Source organism: Lutra lutra, chromosome 2 (genome assembly GCF_902655055.1).
Source record: "Lutra lutra chromosome 2, mLutLut1.2, whole genome shotgun sequence".
NCBI classification, from domain to species: domain Eukaryota; kingdom Metazoa; phylum Chordata; class Mammalia; order Carnivora; family Mustelidae; genus Lutra; species Lutra lutra.
In genome coordinates, this window is record NC_062279.1 from 145009342 (window position 1) to 145025408 (window position 16067).

The following is a 16067-nucleotide window of genomic DNA, read 5'->3' on the forward strand; positions in this document are numbered from 1 at the left end:
GGGTAGGTCCCTTGCAGATGTCTGTTTTCTGCCCAAGCTAGGGGACTCAGTGGGTTTCTATAAGGTCGTCAGTCTTGGGGCTTCAGTTTCCTAGTCTGGAATGTGGTAGGGACACTCATCTGCTCCACTAGCACCTGGTGAGAGGGAAAGGAATGCCAGCCCCCAGGAGGTGGTCTGCAGAGGGAGGCCCGATCCAGAGTTTCCCCTACTCTGGTTGGGACGCAGGTGCAGCACCATCATGCCATCACTGGGACTGAGACCCCCAAGGTGAGAGACATGTATGTGAAGAATCTGAGGTCAGGGATGCAGGGTGTGCACGAACTGATGGCCTCCATTGTCCAGGACAGGACCCCGGCGTACTCAGGTAAGTGAGGTCCCTGTGGGATGGCGCTGCATGTCTTGGGAAGGGGCTCAGAACCCTTCTGAGCAGAGAGCTGGGGGTCACAGAGAGGACTAGAACAACCGGAGCCTCAGACTCTGTAACCACATCCCTTGTGCAGCCCTGAACCTTGTGTAATCCCTTCCACTTTCCCCTTCCTGGGGACAGGACACAGAGCCCTGAGCAGAGTACGGGGCCTGCTGGGTATAGGAGTGCACTAACCCACTGGTCCTATAGTCAGCTGCCCTGGCAGCTCTGCAGGAACATGTCTCTCCTGCCTCAGTTTCCCATGTAGCCAGGGGCCCTCAGGTGTGTTGGGTGAGTCCAGTGGCAGCACGTAAGGGCGGTTCTCTGTGTGCAGACTCAGAAGCTAGGGGATACGTTGCCGTGGTCTACAACCCCCTGGCCTGGACGGTCACCACCCTTGTTACCCTGACTGTGGGCTTCTCACGGGTCAGCATCACAGATGAGTCCGGCCAGCTGGTGGCTGCACAGGTATGGCCCTGAGGGTGTGCAGAGGGGCACACTTGCTGCTACTGACACCTGTTCCAGTACGGCACTTCCCGAAGTGGGAGCAGTTCACATGAACACATGACCATGGGGGCCACACTTAGAGGACACCTTTTGGGACCCTTATCCAGTAAGGTCAGTGGGATCCACAAGGGGACTCTCACTGGTCTGTGAGCATCTGAAGTGTCCAGAAGTCCCAGCACTGTCTCTTCCCTGGAGGGTCTCCTGGGTAGCCTGACCTGGTTGGGAGGCTTCTCCTCACGCCCTCGACATGGGGCATATTTATGTTCTCATGTAAACCTCCACTTTCTGTGGAAAGGCCCTCAGGAGTCTTCAGACTTGTGGAGGTGCTGATGCTCTAGGCTGGCCCAGGTGCCTATGTCTGCACACCCAGACACCAGTGTGTGGTCTGCCCTCATTTCCTTCTACTGCCTGGAGCCAGCTGAGGGGCCGAGGGACCCTGCCTGTCCCCCAGTGCCAGGGTTTCCCTGCGGACATGCAGGAGGTGCTGACATCAGCCACTCAGCAAACACTCCCAGAGGCACATTCTGGTCCTAGACAGCAGCACCACCATGGGGAATGGGTGGGTCAGACACTTAAAGGACATGTGTGGTGTGGAGTGATGACCTGGGGAGCGAGGGTTGTGGACCTTAGTTGATGCAGGAGGAGAAGGAGTTCATCTGACCTGGGCAGAGAGATGGGATGGTGTTGGTTTCAGCAGACCCAACCCCTAGCACCCCCTTCTTCACCCACACACAACACCACTCTGAGTAAATGCACTCAACAAGTATTTTGGAGTCCTACTGTGTGTCAGGTTCTGGCCTAGGTTCCAGGCTTCCTTAATAACCAAGCCCATGAAGTCCCTGTGCACAGAGGACTCATATTCTCACCCTGGGGAACAGGCAGGAAACCAAATAAGAATGTGTGGAATGTGACAGATGGTTGTGCTCCAAGGAGGAAGATTGGCAGAGCTGGAAGGGGGGGCAGGGACAGGGTATGTATGTCTCACAAAGCCTGGGTGGGATGGTGTGTGCTGCCATCCTGGGGTTGCTGATAGGGCTCCTGAGCTTCCCATGGGGGCTCAGATGCTGCATTCTTCCCCTGGAGAGTGAAGGACTTGGCTGAGTGTGCCCAGTGTCCTTCTCCATCCCTCCCCCTCGGATGTCAGGTGACAGGGGGTGGGAAAGATGGTGGGGTGAACAGAAAAACATCCCCTGGGGAAATTGGAGGGTGTGAAATAAGGGACTTCAGAGAGAAGGCTCTCCAGGGATGGGGAATAGCATGAGCAAAGGTTCCGAGGTAAGAAACAGCAGGGGTGCTCGGAAGTGAGGGCAGTGTCTGGTGCTGGAATCTGAGGAGTGAGGGAGGCCGGGGAGGAAGGTGGGGGCTGGGACAGGGTCCTTGTGAACAGGGAGAATGCCTGAAGGGAACTCAGCACAGTCCATTGATGGAAAGACCCTGCTGTCCGAGGGTAGTGAGCACCCCATCCAGGAGGTGTGCAAGTCACAGTAGAGTGAGGACACTGAGGGTCCTCCTGCCCTGATACTCACCATTTTGTTTTCTTCTCTTGGCCTTGCAGGTCCAGGAATCAAAAGAGAGGCAAACTGCTTATGACTTGCATGTGCTGACCACAATCCCAGGCCTCAGTTACCGACACTACAGTATCAGGCGTGCCCAGAGGATTCAAGAAGACACCAAGCAGTTGGGTGCCAGTCTGGCTAAAACCTCCAGCTTTGCCCGCAAGCCAAAGACACATGCCGGTCCAGGGGGTAGGCACCTAATTTCTGTGGAGAATGACTGTTACACTGTGTTCCTGGACGTGGACACTAACCTCATGCACAGCATCTTGGAGAGGTGAGGCACAGCCATTGCTGACTCTGAGACAGAAGTGTGTGCTGAGACCTGGGCTTATCATTCCCCCACCTGCCTGTGTACTCACCTGCTAGGGGAATCATCAGAAGGTGGTGAAGGCCCTTCCTGTGTTACCAGCCTTATTTCTGCAACTGTGAAACTAGACCACTACAGGAAAACCCTGCATGAATTTTATCATTCCAGGACTGTTGATCCACAAAGTGGATGTGAAACCTCACTCAAAGAGAACATATAATATTCACTTTACTCACTATCTTAAATTCAGAGAAACATATAACCATCCATGTACCCACCCACCCAATAACCACTTATGCATCCATCTACTTACCCATTTTATACCCATCCATCCACTCACCCTTCCATCCACCCATCCATCTACTCATCCATCTAATCATCCATCCATCCCCCCACCCATCCATCCATCCCCCACCCATCCATCCACCCAACCACTATCCTTCTTGTTCATCCATGTATCCAACAACCCAACCACCCCCACAACCATCCATGTATCCACACATCAAACCACCCATGCCGTGACCCATCTACCACTTTCATACACCTTCTCATCCATCCATCCTCCATACATACACTCATCCAACCACCAATCCTTCCATCTATCCACTATTTTCCCACGTGTCTATATATTCATCCATGCATCCATCCATCCATCATTCCATCCATCTATCCATACACCCACTAACCTTCTTCTTTAACCTTCTATCCACCCATCCACCCATCCATCCATCACCTCACTCTAACATCCATCCATCCATCCATCCATCCATCCATCCATCCATCCATCCATCTTTCCATACACTATCCTTATTGTTCATCCATTTATTCAACTAACCAACCACCCATCCATCCACTAACTCCCACAAGTATCATTTTATATCCACACACCAAAGCACCCAACCACCCATAAGCTACCTTCTCACACCCTCAGATCCATCCTTCCTCCATCCATCCATACACCCAACTACCCATCCTTTCATCCATCCATTATACTCACAGTCATCTATATATTTACCCAACCACTCAACCACCCACCCATCCATACCCTCACCTTCCATCCATTCATATATCTACCTGCCTACATATCCAACCACACATCCATCTATCCATCCATCCACATACCCTCCAATCTATCCATATATTGACCTACTCACCCACTCATTCATGCCTACACACATATATCTATCCAATTATCATTTGATCTATCCCTATCTGTTTATCTTCCCATCCATCCATTTATCCATCCAACCATCCATCCATCCAACCATCCACACATCCATCAAACCATCCATCCACACATCCATTCATTCAGCAACTAGTTGTTGACAGCAGAGAAAGCATGTGACCCCCAGGAAAAAGCATCCCAAGTGTTTTGGGGGCAGCCCTGTGCATCCCCAGGCCACAACCCAGATAGTAGTCATTCTACCCCAACTACATTTCCTGATGTGACCTCCCAACAGGATTGGAAATGCAGGAGGAATAGGAAGTCTGGGAGGAGTAGCTGGCAGAAAGTGAGGGAAGGAAAGAGAAAGGAGAGAGGAGTATGGGTGTGAGGTGAGTGGTACCTGGCGATCACCCTGAGGGCATCTGTGCACAGCTCTAGAGCCTACAGCACTAGGAAGTTCCCCGCAGGGGGACCCCATCAGAGCTGTGTCCTTCATCATTCTAAAGATCTCCTGGAGAGGGTGTGGAAGGTAGAAGGAGCTGACTGCAGCCAGCTTGGGTGGGGAGGGGAGGAGGGGGAGAGCAGTAGAACCTGGGCCAGGCCAGGCAACTTCTGAGCCTCCCTGGTCAGAGCAGAGTCCCCAGGCTTGAGATGCTTGTCCAGTCAGGCATGACGCCCCAACTAGATAGCCCTTGCTGGGCCAGCCCCACCTCGCCTTCACTGTGTGCAATTCATGAAGGCCTCATCCTCAGCCATGACCTTTTACTCAGCATGTCCAGTAGTACACTCTTGGCCTGCTGACCATCCCTTCACCCCTGTCTCTGTTCCTTTTGGCTGGGTGAGAACTGGGTGCTACTTATGGGTCCCTGAAATCCCCTCTGGGGTAAATCAATGGCCCAGTGCCTGACCACTGGTCACAGAGAGAAGGAGCTGTAGAAATGGAGGGCAGTGGCTCAGAGGAGTCTTGGTGGGCAGGAGGCACCTGGAGCCGGGCCTGAGGACTGGAAGGGCCAGAGAATTCATGGGCACAGATGAGGGGACAGCTGTTCCATGGCAGGACCCTCCTGTGCAGGGCCCAAGGGGGCAGCCACCATGTGCAGAGACCACCCCAGGGCAGGTTGGGTGGAGAGACCTTCTTTGTCACAGGACAACACCGTGGATAGAATTCGCTGACCAAGCACCTCAGCCATGGAAATGTTCCCCGTCTGTGGGGTTAGGACACTCAAAGCCCATGTGAGCATCGCCACAGTCATGGCCCCTCTGACCCTTCTCTATCTCTGGATTTGTCTAAATTGGACATTTCATACCAGGGGATGAACTCCATGCAGCCCTGTGAGGTTGGCTCCTTCCCCCTAGCATCGTGTGTCCAAGGACCGTCCATGCTGCCATGGGCATGAGCGCCTTGTCCCCCCTCAGGCTCTGTGTTATTCCCACCGCAGGTGAAGCATGTTTTATTCCTCCATTCTCTCCCTGATAACACCCAGCGGAGCTGATGCAGGGAGTGGGATGTGGGCAGCCTGCAGCCAGAAGGGAAAGGGTTTGGGCCAGACTAGTGAGCAGGACCTTTTCTGGCCTCTTCAGAGGGGCCAGAGGGGCTCTTCTCAGATGATCCCCTGTCTTCCCATCCATGCCCAACACAATGGCACAGAAATCCCCCAAATGGGTGTGGAAGGGACACTTCTTTATGTTCTGTACCCGCAGCCCCACGCCCCGATCCCAGTACGTGGCTGTGCCTTGACAACACACAGAGGTACAGTCCATACACGTGTCTACACTATCCATGTGTCTACAGGGCTCTGAGTTTCTGCCCATTCTTCCCCCACCCTCCGTCCCAACCCCAGTATCTGAACCAAATGGAATGAGCCCAGATCATGCGGTTGAAACAGAACCTGAGTCCTGGCTTGGGCTCTTCCCAGATATGAGGTCCTGTGCCAGGGATTAGGGCCTCCAGCCTCGCGGGCCTCGGGAGTGAGGTAGGTTCATATTCCCTGCCCTCAGGAGTCAGGAGGAGGTGGTGAAGTGAGTGAAGTGCTGGCTCCTCACATCTGGATGCCTGGGGGTCCGCATGATGAAGTCCTTGCTTGTGCTCCTTGGGGGTCCCTCTGAAAGGTGTGGGGTGGCCCTGCTGGCTGCCTGATGACCAGGCACCACCTCCAGGGGACATTCCCTCTGGGCGGCTTCAATACCCTCTTATGCTCTCGGGGTCCTGTTATACAGCCTCTGTCGCCCTCCTGTGTGGGGTCCCCCCAGCACATGGAAGGATCTAAGGCCACTTGGCTCAGGGGAGAAGGTGTCTCATGGACGTTATCTGAACCACGTGCATAGGTGTCACCGAGCGGCCTCGTGACTGTCATCGAGGTTCTGCTGAGGTCTCTTTACTCTGCTTCTTATGGAGGTGGGTGTCTGCATAGAAGGCTGTTCACCAGCGCCCAGATGACAAGGACAATGCTCAGGACACATGTGCATGAAGAGAATACTGCTTTCCCTTTCCTGTCCCTGCAGAGAGAGTAACAGCACAGTGCAGGTGACCCAGGAGTTCATGGAGTACCATGTCAACGGTAATTTGAAATATGGCCCTATATCTGATAACTTTGTGTTTACACCCACTGAGAGTGCAAAGCGCCCATGGAAAAGTGTGGGGATGAAGATTGTGGCAGGAAAGCTCATGACGGAGATCCGGCAGTTCTTCTACAGGTGCGCTGGGGCTCCCTTGGTGCACTTGGTTGGGTACAAGGGAGTTAGGGTCCATGTGTGTTCCTGACACCAGCTCATTCTCCTATGGAGTCAGGGTCCATGCACGTGCCTGATACCAGCTCGTTTTCAGAGGGAGTCAGGGTCCATGTATGTCCCTGACACCAGCTCGTTCTTGGAGGGAGTCAGGGTCCATGTGTGTTCCTTATACCAGCTTCTTCTCAATGGGATCTTGATGCAGACGTGATTGCTCTGGACTGGGGTATCCTGGCCCCATTGCACATGCTGTACCTTGTGGGGGGTGTCCAAGGTCAGAGTTGGTCCAGGAACCCGCAAGGATAATGACTTACACAAGAAGTCATGTGACAGCACAGAACTAAGCCATCCAGGTCAGCCCCCTCAAGATCTGTATTATCAGAGACTAGGCTCTTCCCATTATATTGCCCAGGATGGCTCCTGACTATGCCTGACTGCAAGGAGGGAGGGAGAGAAGGGGTCATGGAAACAGGAAGGAAGGGAGAAGGAAGAGAGGGAAGAAGGAAAGAAGAGAAGAAGACAAATGGGGAGGGAGTGAGGAAGGGAAGGAGGGAAGGAGGGACGGATGAAGGGGGAAGGAGGAGGGAGGGATGCCTGCAGAGTTCCCAGAGCCTGACCCACTGATTCCCAATTCTCCTCCAGGAAGGAGAGAGACCAGAATCACACATATGCCATCTACTCCCGGCTCGCCCACGTGCCGGTTGGCCATGGTGGGGAGCTGCTCTGCCATCGCATCGAGCAGGAGTACCGGGTGGGCCCCTTGGAGCTGAACCGTGAGGCCATCCTGAGGACCAGCACCAGTCTCCACAACCGGCAAATCCTCTACTCAGACAGCAATGGTTTCCAGATGCAGCGGAGAGTCTTCCGGGAACACGCGACCAACAGCATCGCTCGGGTAGGCCCTAGGATGCCTGCTGGACCTGTGCCCATGGGGTGGCCCTGATGGCCCTTTTCCAGAAGGCCAGAGTAGGAAGCCCGTTCCAGCACCACCTGTGAACCCCTTGCCTACCTGTGCTGCTGGGGGTGGAGGACCCTGTCTTGGGTCTCCCCTGGTGTCTTAAATCTGGTGCCACCACAGACACTGGGCCGTCCCTTTCCCTGTCTGTGCCTCGGTTTCCTTTGTGTAGATGAGAAATCTCAGAACGACTCCTTGGGGGAGTCGTTCTGAGATTTCTGAGCTGATGCTTGTCAAAGGCTTAGAGGGCCTGACCCCCGCCAGGTGCTGTGGCAGAGACACTACCTGGCAGCTTGTTCAAAGTGATGAGCATGGCCCAAAGCCACACATCAGCTACCCTATCCCAGGGCTGCAGCTCTGTGACCCTGGGCAAGTGGGTTGGCTCCCCACTGCCCCGGTGGAAGGAATAACCTCGGTCCCCAGGGCTGGGAGGTTCAGCGGGAACAATCGAGGTGAAGCCCGCGCTGGGGTTCTCCTGTGACCCCAGTAATCATTAGTCCTTACTCCACCCGGGGGACCCAGCGGGCTATGTCCCCACCCTACTCTGCTTGTGAGTTCTGGTCCCTTCTTCCCTGTTTGCTCACTCTCCCGTGCTGTGCAGGGGCTCCTGACCGTCCTTTTGGGTCCTTCCAGGCCATTTGCTCCAGCAGAGCACAGAGCATGGGGAATGTGGCTGCTGTCCCAGACCAGACTCAGTCCTTTGTCTCTGTAGTAACCCTTGGCCCTGCATCCATAGCACATGAGCCCCACGCATCCCCTCATCACTCGCATAGGAATGTGCACATTGGGTCGTGAGCCTGTTGTATGGGTGGGGAAATTGAGGTCCCAATGAGGAAACTCAGTTCCCAGCTCAGATGGGCAGGAAGCAGTGAATCTGTATGTGAATGACAGTCTGTTGGGCTCTGTGGTCAGAGCCTCTACCATAGTCTTCCTGCTGCACCCTGAGGAGTTGCTGTGCCCGTGTGGGGGACAGGCAGGGGTGGCCCGAGGGGGACCTTGACCAGCAGTCCTGCCCGTACTTTGCCCTGACAGCCAGTCTGGCCATGTTTGTGTGCACAGAATTACTACCCCATGGTTCAGTCTGCCTTCATTGAGGACAGCCAAAGCAGGCTGGTCCTGCTGTCCGAGCAGGCACACGGCGTCTCCAGCCAAGGGAATGGCCAGGTGGAGGTATGAAGTGGGCCCTCCTGGCCACCCAGGGTAGAAGCAGGTGGGAGGGGGGCCTGTCAGACAGCTTTCCCCTGCAGGTCATGCTCCATCGCCGGCTGAGGAACAACTTTGACTGGGCTCTGGATTATGACCTCACACTGGATGACACCTCTGTTGTCCACCCCGTGCTCTGGCTCCTGCTAGGACCCCGGCAGCTTACCGCAGGCCTGCGCCAGAGGAGTGGGCTGGCACTGCAGCACAGACCCGTAGTGCTGTTAAGAGAGCTGAATGGTAAGGGACTGCTCATACCAGAATGAGCCCACCTGGCTGGGTAGACCTGGGGAGGGGTGTGGACCACCCCTGATCTGGACAACGTTGGGCAGAAGGAAGCTCAGTGTCTCTGATCCAAAGTCCTCATATAAGGTGTAGGCAAACTTGGGCAAAGAGGTTCAGGGTTCACTTAAGCTCATATAGGTGGTGGGAGCATTTCTGAGACACACCCATTCCACCTTCTACCTTTTCCCTGAGTTTCCTTCATTTTTGCTCTGATGTCCTTTTTTCTTTCTTTCTCCTTCTTTCTTTCTTTCTTTCCTTCTTTCTTTCTTTCTTTCTTTCTTTTAAAAAAGATTTTATTTATTTATTTGACAGACAAAGAGATCACAAGTAGGCAGGGAGTCAGGCAGAGAGAGAGAGGGAAGCAGGCTCTCTGCAGAGCAGAGAGCCTGACATGGGTCTCCATCCCAGGACCCTGGGATCATGACCTGAGCCGAAGGCAGAGACTTTAACACACTGAGCCACCCAGGTGACCCTCTTTTTCTTTCTGAATATGACATATTCAGAGGGAGCCAATATATGTCTTCATACCCTAGAAGATCAACATTAGAATATTTGTTTTATTTGACTTCTGGGTAGGCTGTCACCAGGTGAGGGAGATTCCTGTCCATGGTCTGATCTGCAAAGCTAATGAATTCCCTCCACTCAGACCACTACTGACTTAAAACATGCTGTACCTGTATGAAAATAATTAAAAATGGGGAAAATAAATAATGATCATGTTTAGAGATGGTACTTTTGGAACATCATTAAACGAATGAAACACCTAGAGTCCGCTGGGTGAATCAGTTGGTAGGCAGCCAACCCCTGATTTCAGTTCGGTTCATGATCTCTGGCTTATGGGATCAAGCCCTGCATTAGGCCCCTGGACTGTAGAGGGGCCTGCTTGATATTCTCTGTCCTACTTCCTCTCTCCCAACCTCAGCAAAAGAAATGAGCACAATCGTCCCAGGCTTAAGTACAACAGTTCCAGGGAAAGCTTCTGACTGGTGCAGAGAGGAATTTGTGGTTTGAGCTTGGACCAATCACTGTGGCCTGGGGACTGCAAGGAAGTGGTGCCCCAGCTGGAGCCCAGAGCTGAAAGGGCTTTTCCTGGAAGGAGGAGGGGGCTGAGGTGCCTTCTGAGCAGGGGGGCCATAAATGACAAAACAAGAGAAGAGCTGGCATCCCACAGCTTGCATTGAAATCAGGGCTCTTCACGAAACTGCCCTGGGGTCTGGAACAAGCCCCATCACCCCTGTGGGTGGTAGACTCCCCATCTGTACTTTGAAATGGCTGGACTAGAGATTCAGGGTCCTTCCAGCTGTTAGACTCTGTGATCTGAGCCCCTGGACAGGTGGGAGGAAAGGCATCCAGGTGGAAGGATGTCCATGGGCAAAGGCAGGAAAGGGGATGCCTGAGGCACTGGGACCAGCAGGTGCTTCAGGCTGTCCTCCTTGTGGGATGCACATGGGCAGGAGCCAGATTGCCTAAACAAGGGCACATGGTGTGCAGAGCTCTCACTGCCAGGAGGAGGAGCTTGGCCCCAATGCTTGTCCTGGCTCTGTGTGTCTACCCTGCAGCGATTGCCCAGAATCTCCCAGACCCCCAACAGCAAGAAGCTGTGACCCTACCCCCAGGTCTTCACCTTCAGATCCTCAGCATCCCAGGCTGGAACTACAGCTCCAACCACACAGAGCACCTGCAGAATCTCCAGAAAGGTGAGGCAGGTGTCCAGGGGAGCCAGACTCATGGCTCCTTCCCCATGGCGACTTGGCCCCACGTCCATCACCAGACAAAGTGGGCTCCTCTCAGAGTTGTCCTGCTTCTGCATGGTCACCTGATCCCCTTCTCTACCCAAAGGGGAAGCCAAGACCCACAGACAGGCTGTGGGGGACCAGTGTCACTCAGTAAGCAGGGTACACTGTGGACATGGACCCCAGCCCAGGATATGTCCACACATTCTCTGATGGATCCCTGCTAACCCTACTAGCAGCTCCCAATCATCATCCACCATCTGCCAGACCCTCAGCCTTCAGTGCAGTCCTGCTCCTCAGGGATACATCCTAGAACCCTGAACAGCCAGTCCCACTCGTCCTCTGAACCGAAGAAGCCTGACTGTCCAGAACTTCCATTCATTCACTGAACAGATGTCTTTTGTGCCAGGCACTGGGTAGTGCAGTGACCAAGGTAGGCAAGGCCCCTAGATTCACAGAGCTCTCTGACTAGAGGGGGAAGCAGCCAAGTAACCAGCCAGTGATGTTAGTGTTCACATTATACCCCCAGCAGGGCATCATGGAGGGCTTCCTGGTGGAGGTGACACCTGCCATGAGCTGACTCATCCTGTTGCCAAAGCTCCAGCCACACCTTATCTTCCCCTTTCCAGTGTGAGCACTCAAAGGCAGGGCTAGCTGCCCCTCAGGCACCCTCTTGTCCCCTAGAGCCCCACATAGGTCCTGCCAGTCACCAAGGATGGCTCAGTATGATTCCGCAGATTTAAGGAGGAGGAAAATAAAGAGGCAACAGTCCAGATAACACTTTTATCTGATAAAGTGGATCTTGGGGACCATGGCTTACGCCTGCAGCCAAGTGGCTTTCTAGCACTAAACCCCATTACCAGGAATCCCCATCACAGAAGATGCTGGGCAGGGAGCCTCCCTATAAACAGAGCGTTCCCTTCCCACTGGTATGTGTGGCCACATGCAAGAGAATAGGTCTCCTATAGACAGCTAGCTCCCAAATAGGAGGAGAAAGGGGCTGGCCTGGGGGTGCCCCAGACCTGTTGAATGAAGGTCCCTCCTCCATGGAGAGCAGGGAGTGAGGGGCAGAGTGAGGGAAGCCTCAGGGATGGAGTGAGACCCAACCCCCATCTCCCTGAGCTCAGGGCCACATTATGAAGCAGGTGTGTCGTCCTGGACATCAGCATGTCCTCACTCCACCCCACCCCCACCATCATCAGGAGACAGAGGACCTGCCTGACCCTAGGGCTCCAATCCATAACCACTCCCCGGAACAGGTAGAAAGGATTTTTCATAACCCGTGTGCAGCAGTAATATCAAGCAGGGACTGTGTCAGTGCCTCCCGGGGAGGCTGAGGGTAGGAAGTGAAGGGCAGGTGTCTAGGGCTGGGCCCAGACTAGAGGATTGGCACTTATGGGGGTCCTTCTGTCCCTGAAGGCCATGGAAGGAAGGCCAAGGCAGACCTCCGCCGTGTCCTGCTGCGACTCCATCACCTGCATGAGGTGGAGGAGGACCTGGTCCTGTCTCAGCCCGTGAGTGTGAACCTGGAGGTAAGAGCCCTCAGACCCTGTGACAGGCTCCCTGGCCATAGCCTGAAGCCCTAGCAAGCAGGCAAACCCCAGTGTGGAAACCCCCTCTGGCAAAGACCTCAGCAGAGATGCCTGGGGTGCTCTCGCTCACCTGGAGTGGGTGCTGTGGGGGCACATGGGCATCCCGCCCTCCTCTCTCTGCATTCTTGCTGCTTCTCCTTCTCTGGTCCCTTCTGGTGTCGCTGTGTCCCGCAGCCGGCCTCGCTGACGTGCTGGCTGTTCTCTTTGGCTCATTCTTTGTGGTCACCTGCAGGCACAGCCTCACAAGCAAATAGGTTTGCAGAAGTGGGAAGGGAGCAGCAAATGGGGTACTGTTGATTGCTTTCTCCCTGTGTCAATTCAGGGAAGCTTCTCCAGAAACCTTCCACCTCTGGGCCAGCCATCCCTTCCTGGTCAGGCCAGAAGGGGCCACCTACTTCTGTCCTCACACAGGAGGCCGAGTCCCTGTTTTCTTGGGATGGATAACTACTCCTGGCCTCAGCCTGGGGCACCCCCTGAGCCATACTGGGGAGAGGGGTCTGGACAATGGAGGCAGTTCCTGTGCCTGCCTCCCCTGGGTATGCTTATCCAGTGCAGTTCCTGGGAGAGCATGCTGGTCCTGGCCTCAGTGTCCTCATCTGTGAAATGGGCACATGGCTCCCTCTGGGGGATTTGCTGGGAGAATTCATGTGGTGGTGTGTTGTGCCCCAAGCATGGGTGTCGCCCCTGCTCCTGCTTTGCTTTTGCTTTGATCTGGGGCCTTGGTGATAGCTCACCCTCCCTGTGCTCCTGTCCTTCAGGTCGTGCTGCAGGGGCTGGGGTCTGTGGCGGCAGTGGAGGAGCGCTCACTCACAGGGACCTGGGATGTGAGCACGCTGCGCCGCTGGAGCTGGAAGACTCGGGATGGTCCCCACAGCAGAGGTTTGAGAACTTCTGGTTCAGGCTGAGCCTGGGAATCCCAGCCCTCCCCCAGCCTGGCTCAGGAACAGGCCAGATCCTGCTTAGATCCCTTATGGCCTGTGTGACCTTGAGTGGGCTACTCAGCTTCTCTGATTCTGTACTGTCCAGAATCTACCATGGGTCAGTGTGTGTGTGCATGCCTGTGTGTGTGTGTCTGCAGACCACCCTGGGTGAGTCCTGAACTGGCAGGCATATCCCAGGGGGCCTGACATCTAACATGCTGTGTCTCACACTGCACACACCACCATCAGCTCCTGGGAACCACAGACAGCTTTATGCCCCCCAGTCTTTCCCATGCTGTTCCTTCTTCCTGGATCACCCTTGTCCCCTTCTCTCTGGCCCACTCCTACTCAAGCTTTGGCAGAGTCCAGGGCTGGGTCAGGCTCCTCCTCCATTCCTCTCTCCCCCTCTTTCCTCTTTCCCATGGGTCTTCTCTGTCCACTGCATGCAGCTGAGTGCTTTCTACATAGCTGGACACTTAGTCATTGGGAATAGATAGATGGTGTTGGATGGATGGATGGAAGGATGGATAGATAGGTGGATAAGTGGATGGGTGGATGGATTTGTAGACTGATGATGGATAGATGATCGAATGGGATGGATGGATGGATGGATCGATGACAATGGATGGATGGATGGTGGTTGTGTGGATGAATGAATGGCTTTGTGTAAGTGTGAGTGTTTGTATGAGTGAAAGGAAAGATGGATTTGTGGATACACTAATGGATCATGGATGGGTGGATGGATGGATGGAAGGGTGGATGAATAGGTGATGATTGATGAATGAATAGATGGATTGGTAGATATATGATGAATGATGTATAGATGATAGATGAATGGATGGGTAGATGGATGGATGAATGGGTAGGTAGAGGTGTAGATGTGTCTTTCTGCAGGATGATGAATCGATGATGAATGAATGGATGGATGGATGGATTGTTGGATGATAGATGAATGGATGGGTGGTTGATAGATGGGTGAGTGGATGAATGGATGGATGGATGGATGGATGGATGGATGGATGAACAAGCTTCCTTCCCAAGATTGAATTTAGTGGAACCCAGTAATATAAAGTGCAGGCCCACCAGGTGGCCTCAGTGAGAAAGCTCTAGGAATTGAGCTACACCCCATGGGAAATGAGACCATGCATGGCCAGGACCACCTACATATTTCACTAATGAGATGGCCAAAATGCAAGGGGCCCATGGCAGTGGGAGTCCTTGTGGGATGGGTCAGCCAAGGGCCTTCATCAAAGAGCCACATTAGAGTGTAGGTGGGTGTGGTGTATGAGGGGAATCTGGGTGGAAACACCCTGGGGAAGCAGGTGGTTCTAAGGACAGACCATCTCTGCTCCCCCAGGCAGCTCCAGCTCTCACTCGACATCCCTGCAAGGCATGAAGGTCACCATTTACCCGAAGGAAATCCGGACATTCTTCATCCACTTTCGTAGCAGTGAGCCCTTGGCTGACTCTGTGAACTCAGGGCAACCCCAGGAGCCCCAGGAAGAGGAACAGGACTCAGGACAAGGAAGAGCAGCATGGGAGGATGAGTGAGGACCCCCCCGATAAGCTAATGGAGAAAATGGTCAGATTGGGGGTTTTGTTGTGCTTTAAATAAAAATTGCGTTTCGCATGTTCTCCTGGGGCTCTAGAGCTGGCTTCTCCTATCCTCCCACAAGGGTGATGCCTGCACGCACACTCACACTTCTCGTGCCCATGCAGGAGTCATCGGGAAGCTCCCATAAGTCAGAGGGGAGTACTCAGAGTGACAGGAAAGGCACCTGCCACACAGGCCTCACCCCCTCTTGCCCAGGTCACCAGTGTGACGTGCAGGCCTACTGTGTCCCTAATGATGTGTGTGGATGAGGGCCCTGGCAGAACAAGGGGACTTCTGAACCCATGGGGGGCATAGGGGTCCATTCAGGAAGGCTGTGGAAAGATGACCCTCAGGCTAGCATGGGCTTTGTGGGAAGAGCAGATGCCTCAAGGCCTGAGCCCCAACAGGCGGGGTGCTGAGAGCAGGGGACAGAATCTGCTGGGGTATTTCTTTCTGCTCTCACTTCAGGCTCCTGGGTGGCCCTCCATGGGCTGTGTCGGAAATGGCCCAGGTGCCCGGTGTCCTGTGACACTCTCCTAGGACAGGGACCTGGTGTGGGAGTGGGAGCCTGAAGAGGATTCCCAGCACCTTTAGCTGTATGGGTTCCAAGCCTTGTGGGACTGATGGTACAGTGGAATTGGACTGTCCCTTGTCATCAAGGCATCTTTAGGAGTGCTTCCTCTGTTCCCTCATTGCCATTCCTGTGTGTGCCAGACTCTGGCCTGGGCACCTGAATGGCGGGATCTGGAAGCCTCCAGCACATTGTGTGGTCTGGGTTCTTGACTCTGTCAGTGTGATCCAGAGTCTTCCCTGCTGTCTGTGGGCTCCACTTTGCACTCCAGCCTCGGGTCCCATCCTTCACTGTGTCAGTCACATCAGCCTTCTCCCAATGCCTCTGACACACAGGTATAGTCCCACTGCAGGGTCTTGGCATGTGCCATTCCCTCTGCCCAGAAACTCCTACCAGCTGGCCTGCACTGCTCCCTCCCTGGCTCATTCAGGTCTCTACTCCAGGTTACCTTCTCCTCTGACCACTCTACGGCAGGTGTCACCAACACTGCCCTCCCCCTGCCAGTCTCCTCCCCTTCCAGGCTTTCTCTTCCTTCACGGCCCTTCCATC

The 16067-nt window shown here is 54.3% G+C and overlaps 1 protein-coding gene across 1 annotated transcript in view; it reads left to right on the forward strand.

The window, feature by feature from the left end:
- The window catches only part of LOC125094316 (epididymis-specific alpha-mannosidase-like), a 32010-nt gene extending 17032 nt beyond the window's left edge, over positions 1-14978 (forward strand). Inside the window, exons 10-20 of the mRNA XM_047719941.1 lie at positions 226-356; positions 703-874; positions 2469-2743; positions 6444-6635; positions 7311-7563; positions 8683-8793; positions 8871-9063; positions 10668-10805; positions 12261-12373; positions 13192-13312; positions 14711-14978. Coding sequence (XP_047575897.1) covers positions 226-356; positions 703-874; positions 2469-2743; positions 6444-6635; positions 7311-7563; positions 8683-8793; positions 8871-9063; positions 10668-10805; positions 12261-12373; positions 13192-13312; positions 14711-14904 — 1893 coding nt within the window. The 3' untranslated portion in view covers positions 14905-14978. The remainder of the gene's footprint in view (positions 1-225; positions 357-702; positions 875-2468; positions 2744-6443; positions 6636-7310; positions 7564-8682; positions 8794-8870; positions 9064-10667; positions 10806-12260; positions 12374-13191; positions 13313-14710) is intronic.
- Positions 14979-16067: the final 1089 nt, after the last annotated feature.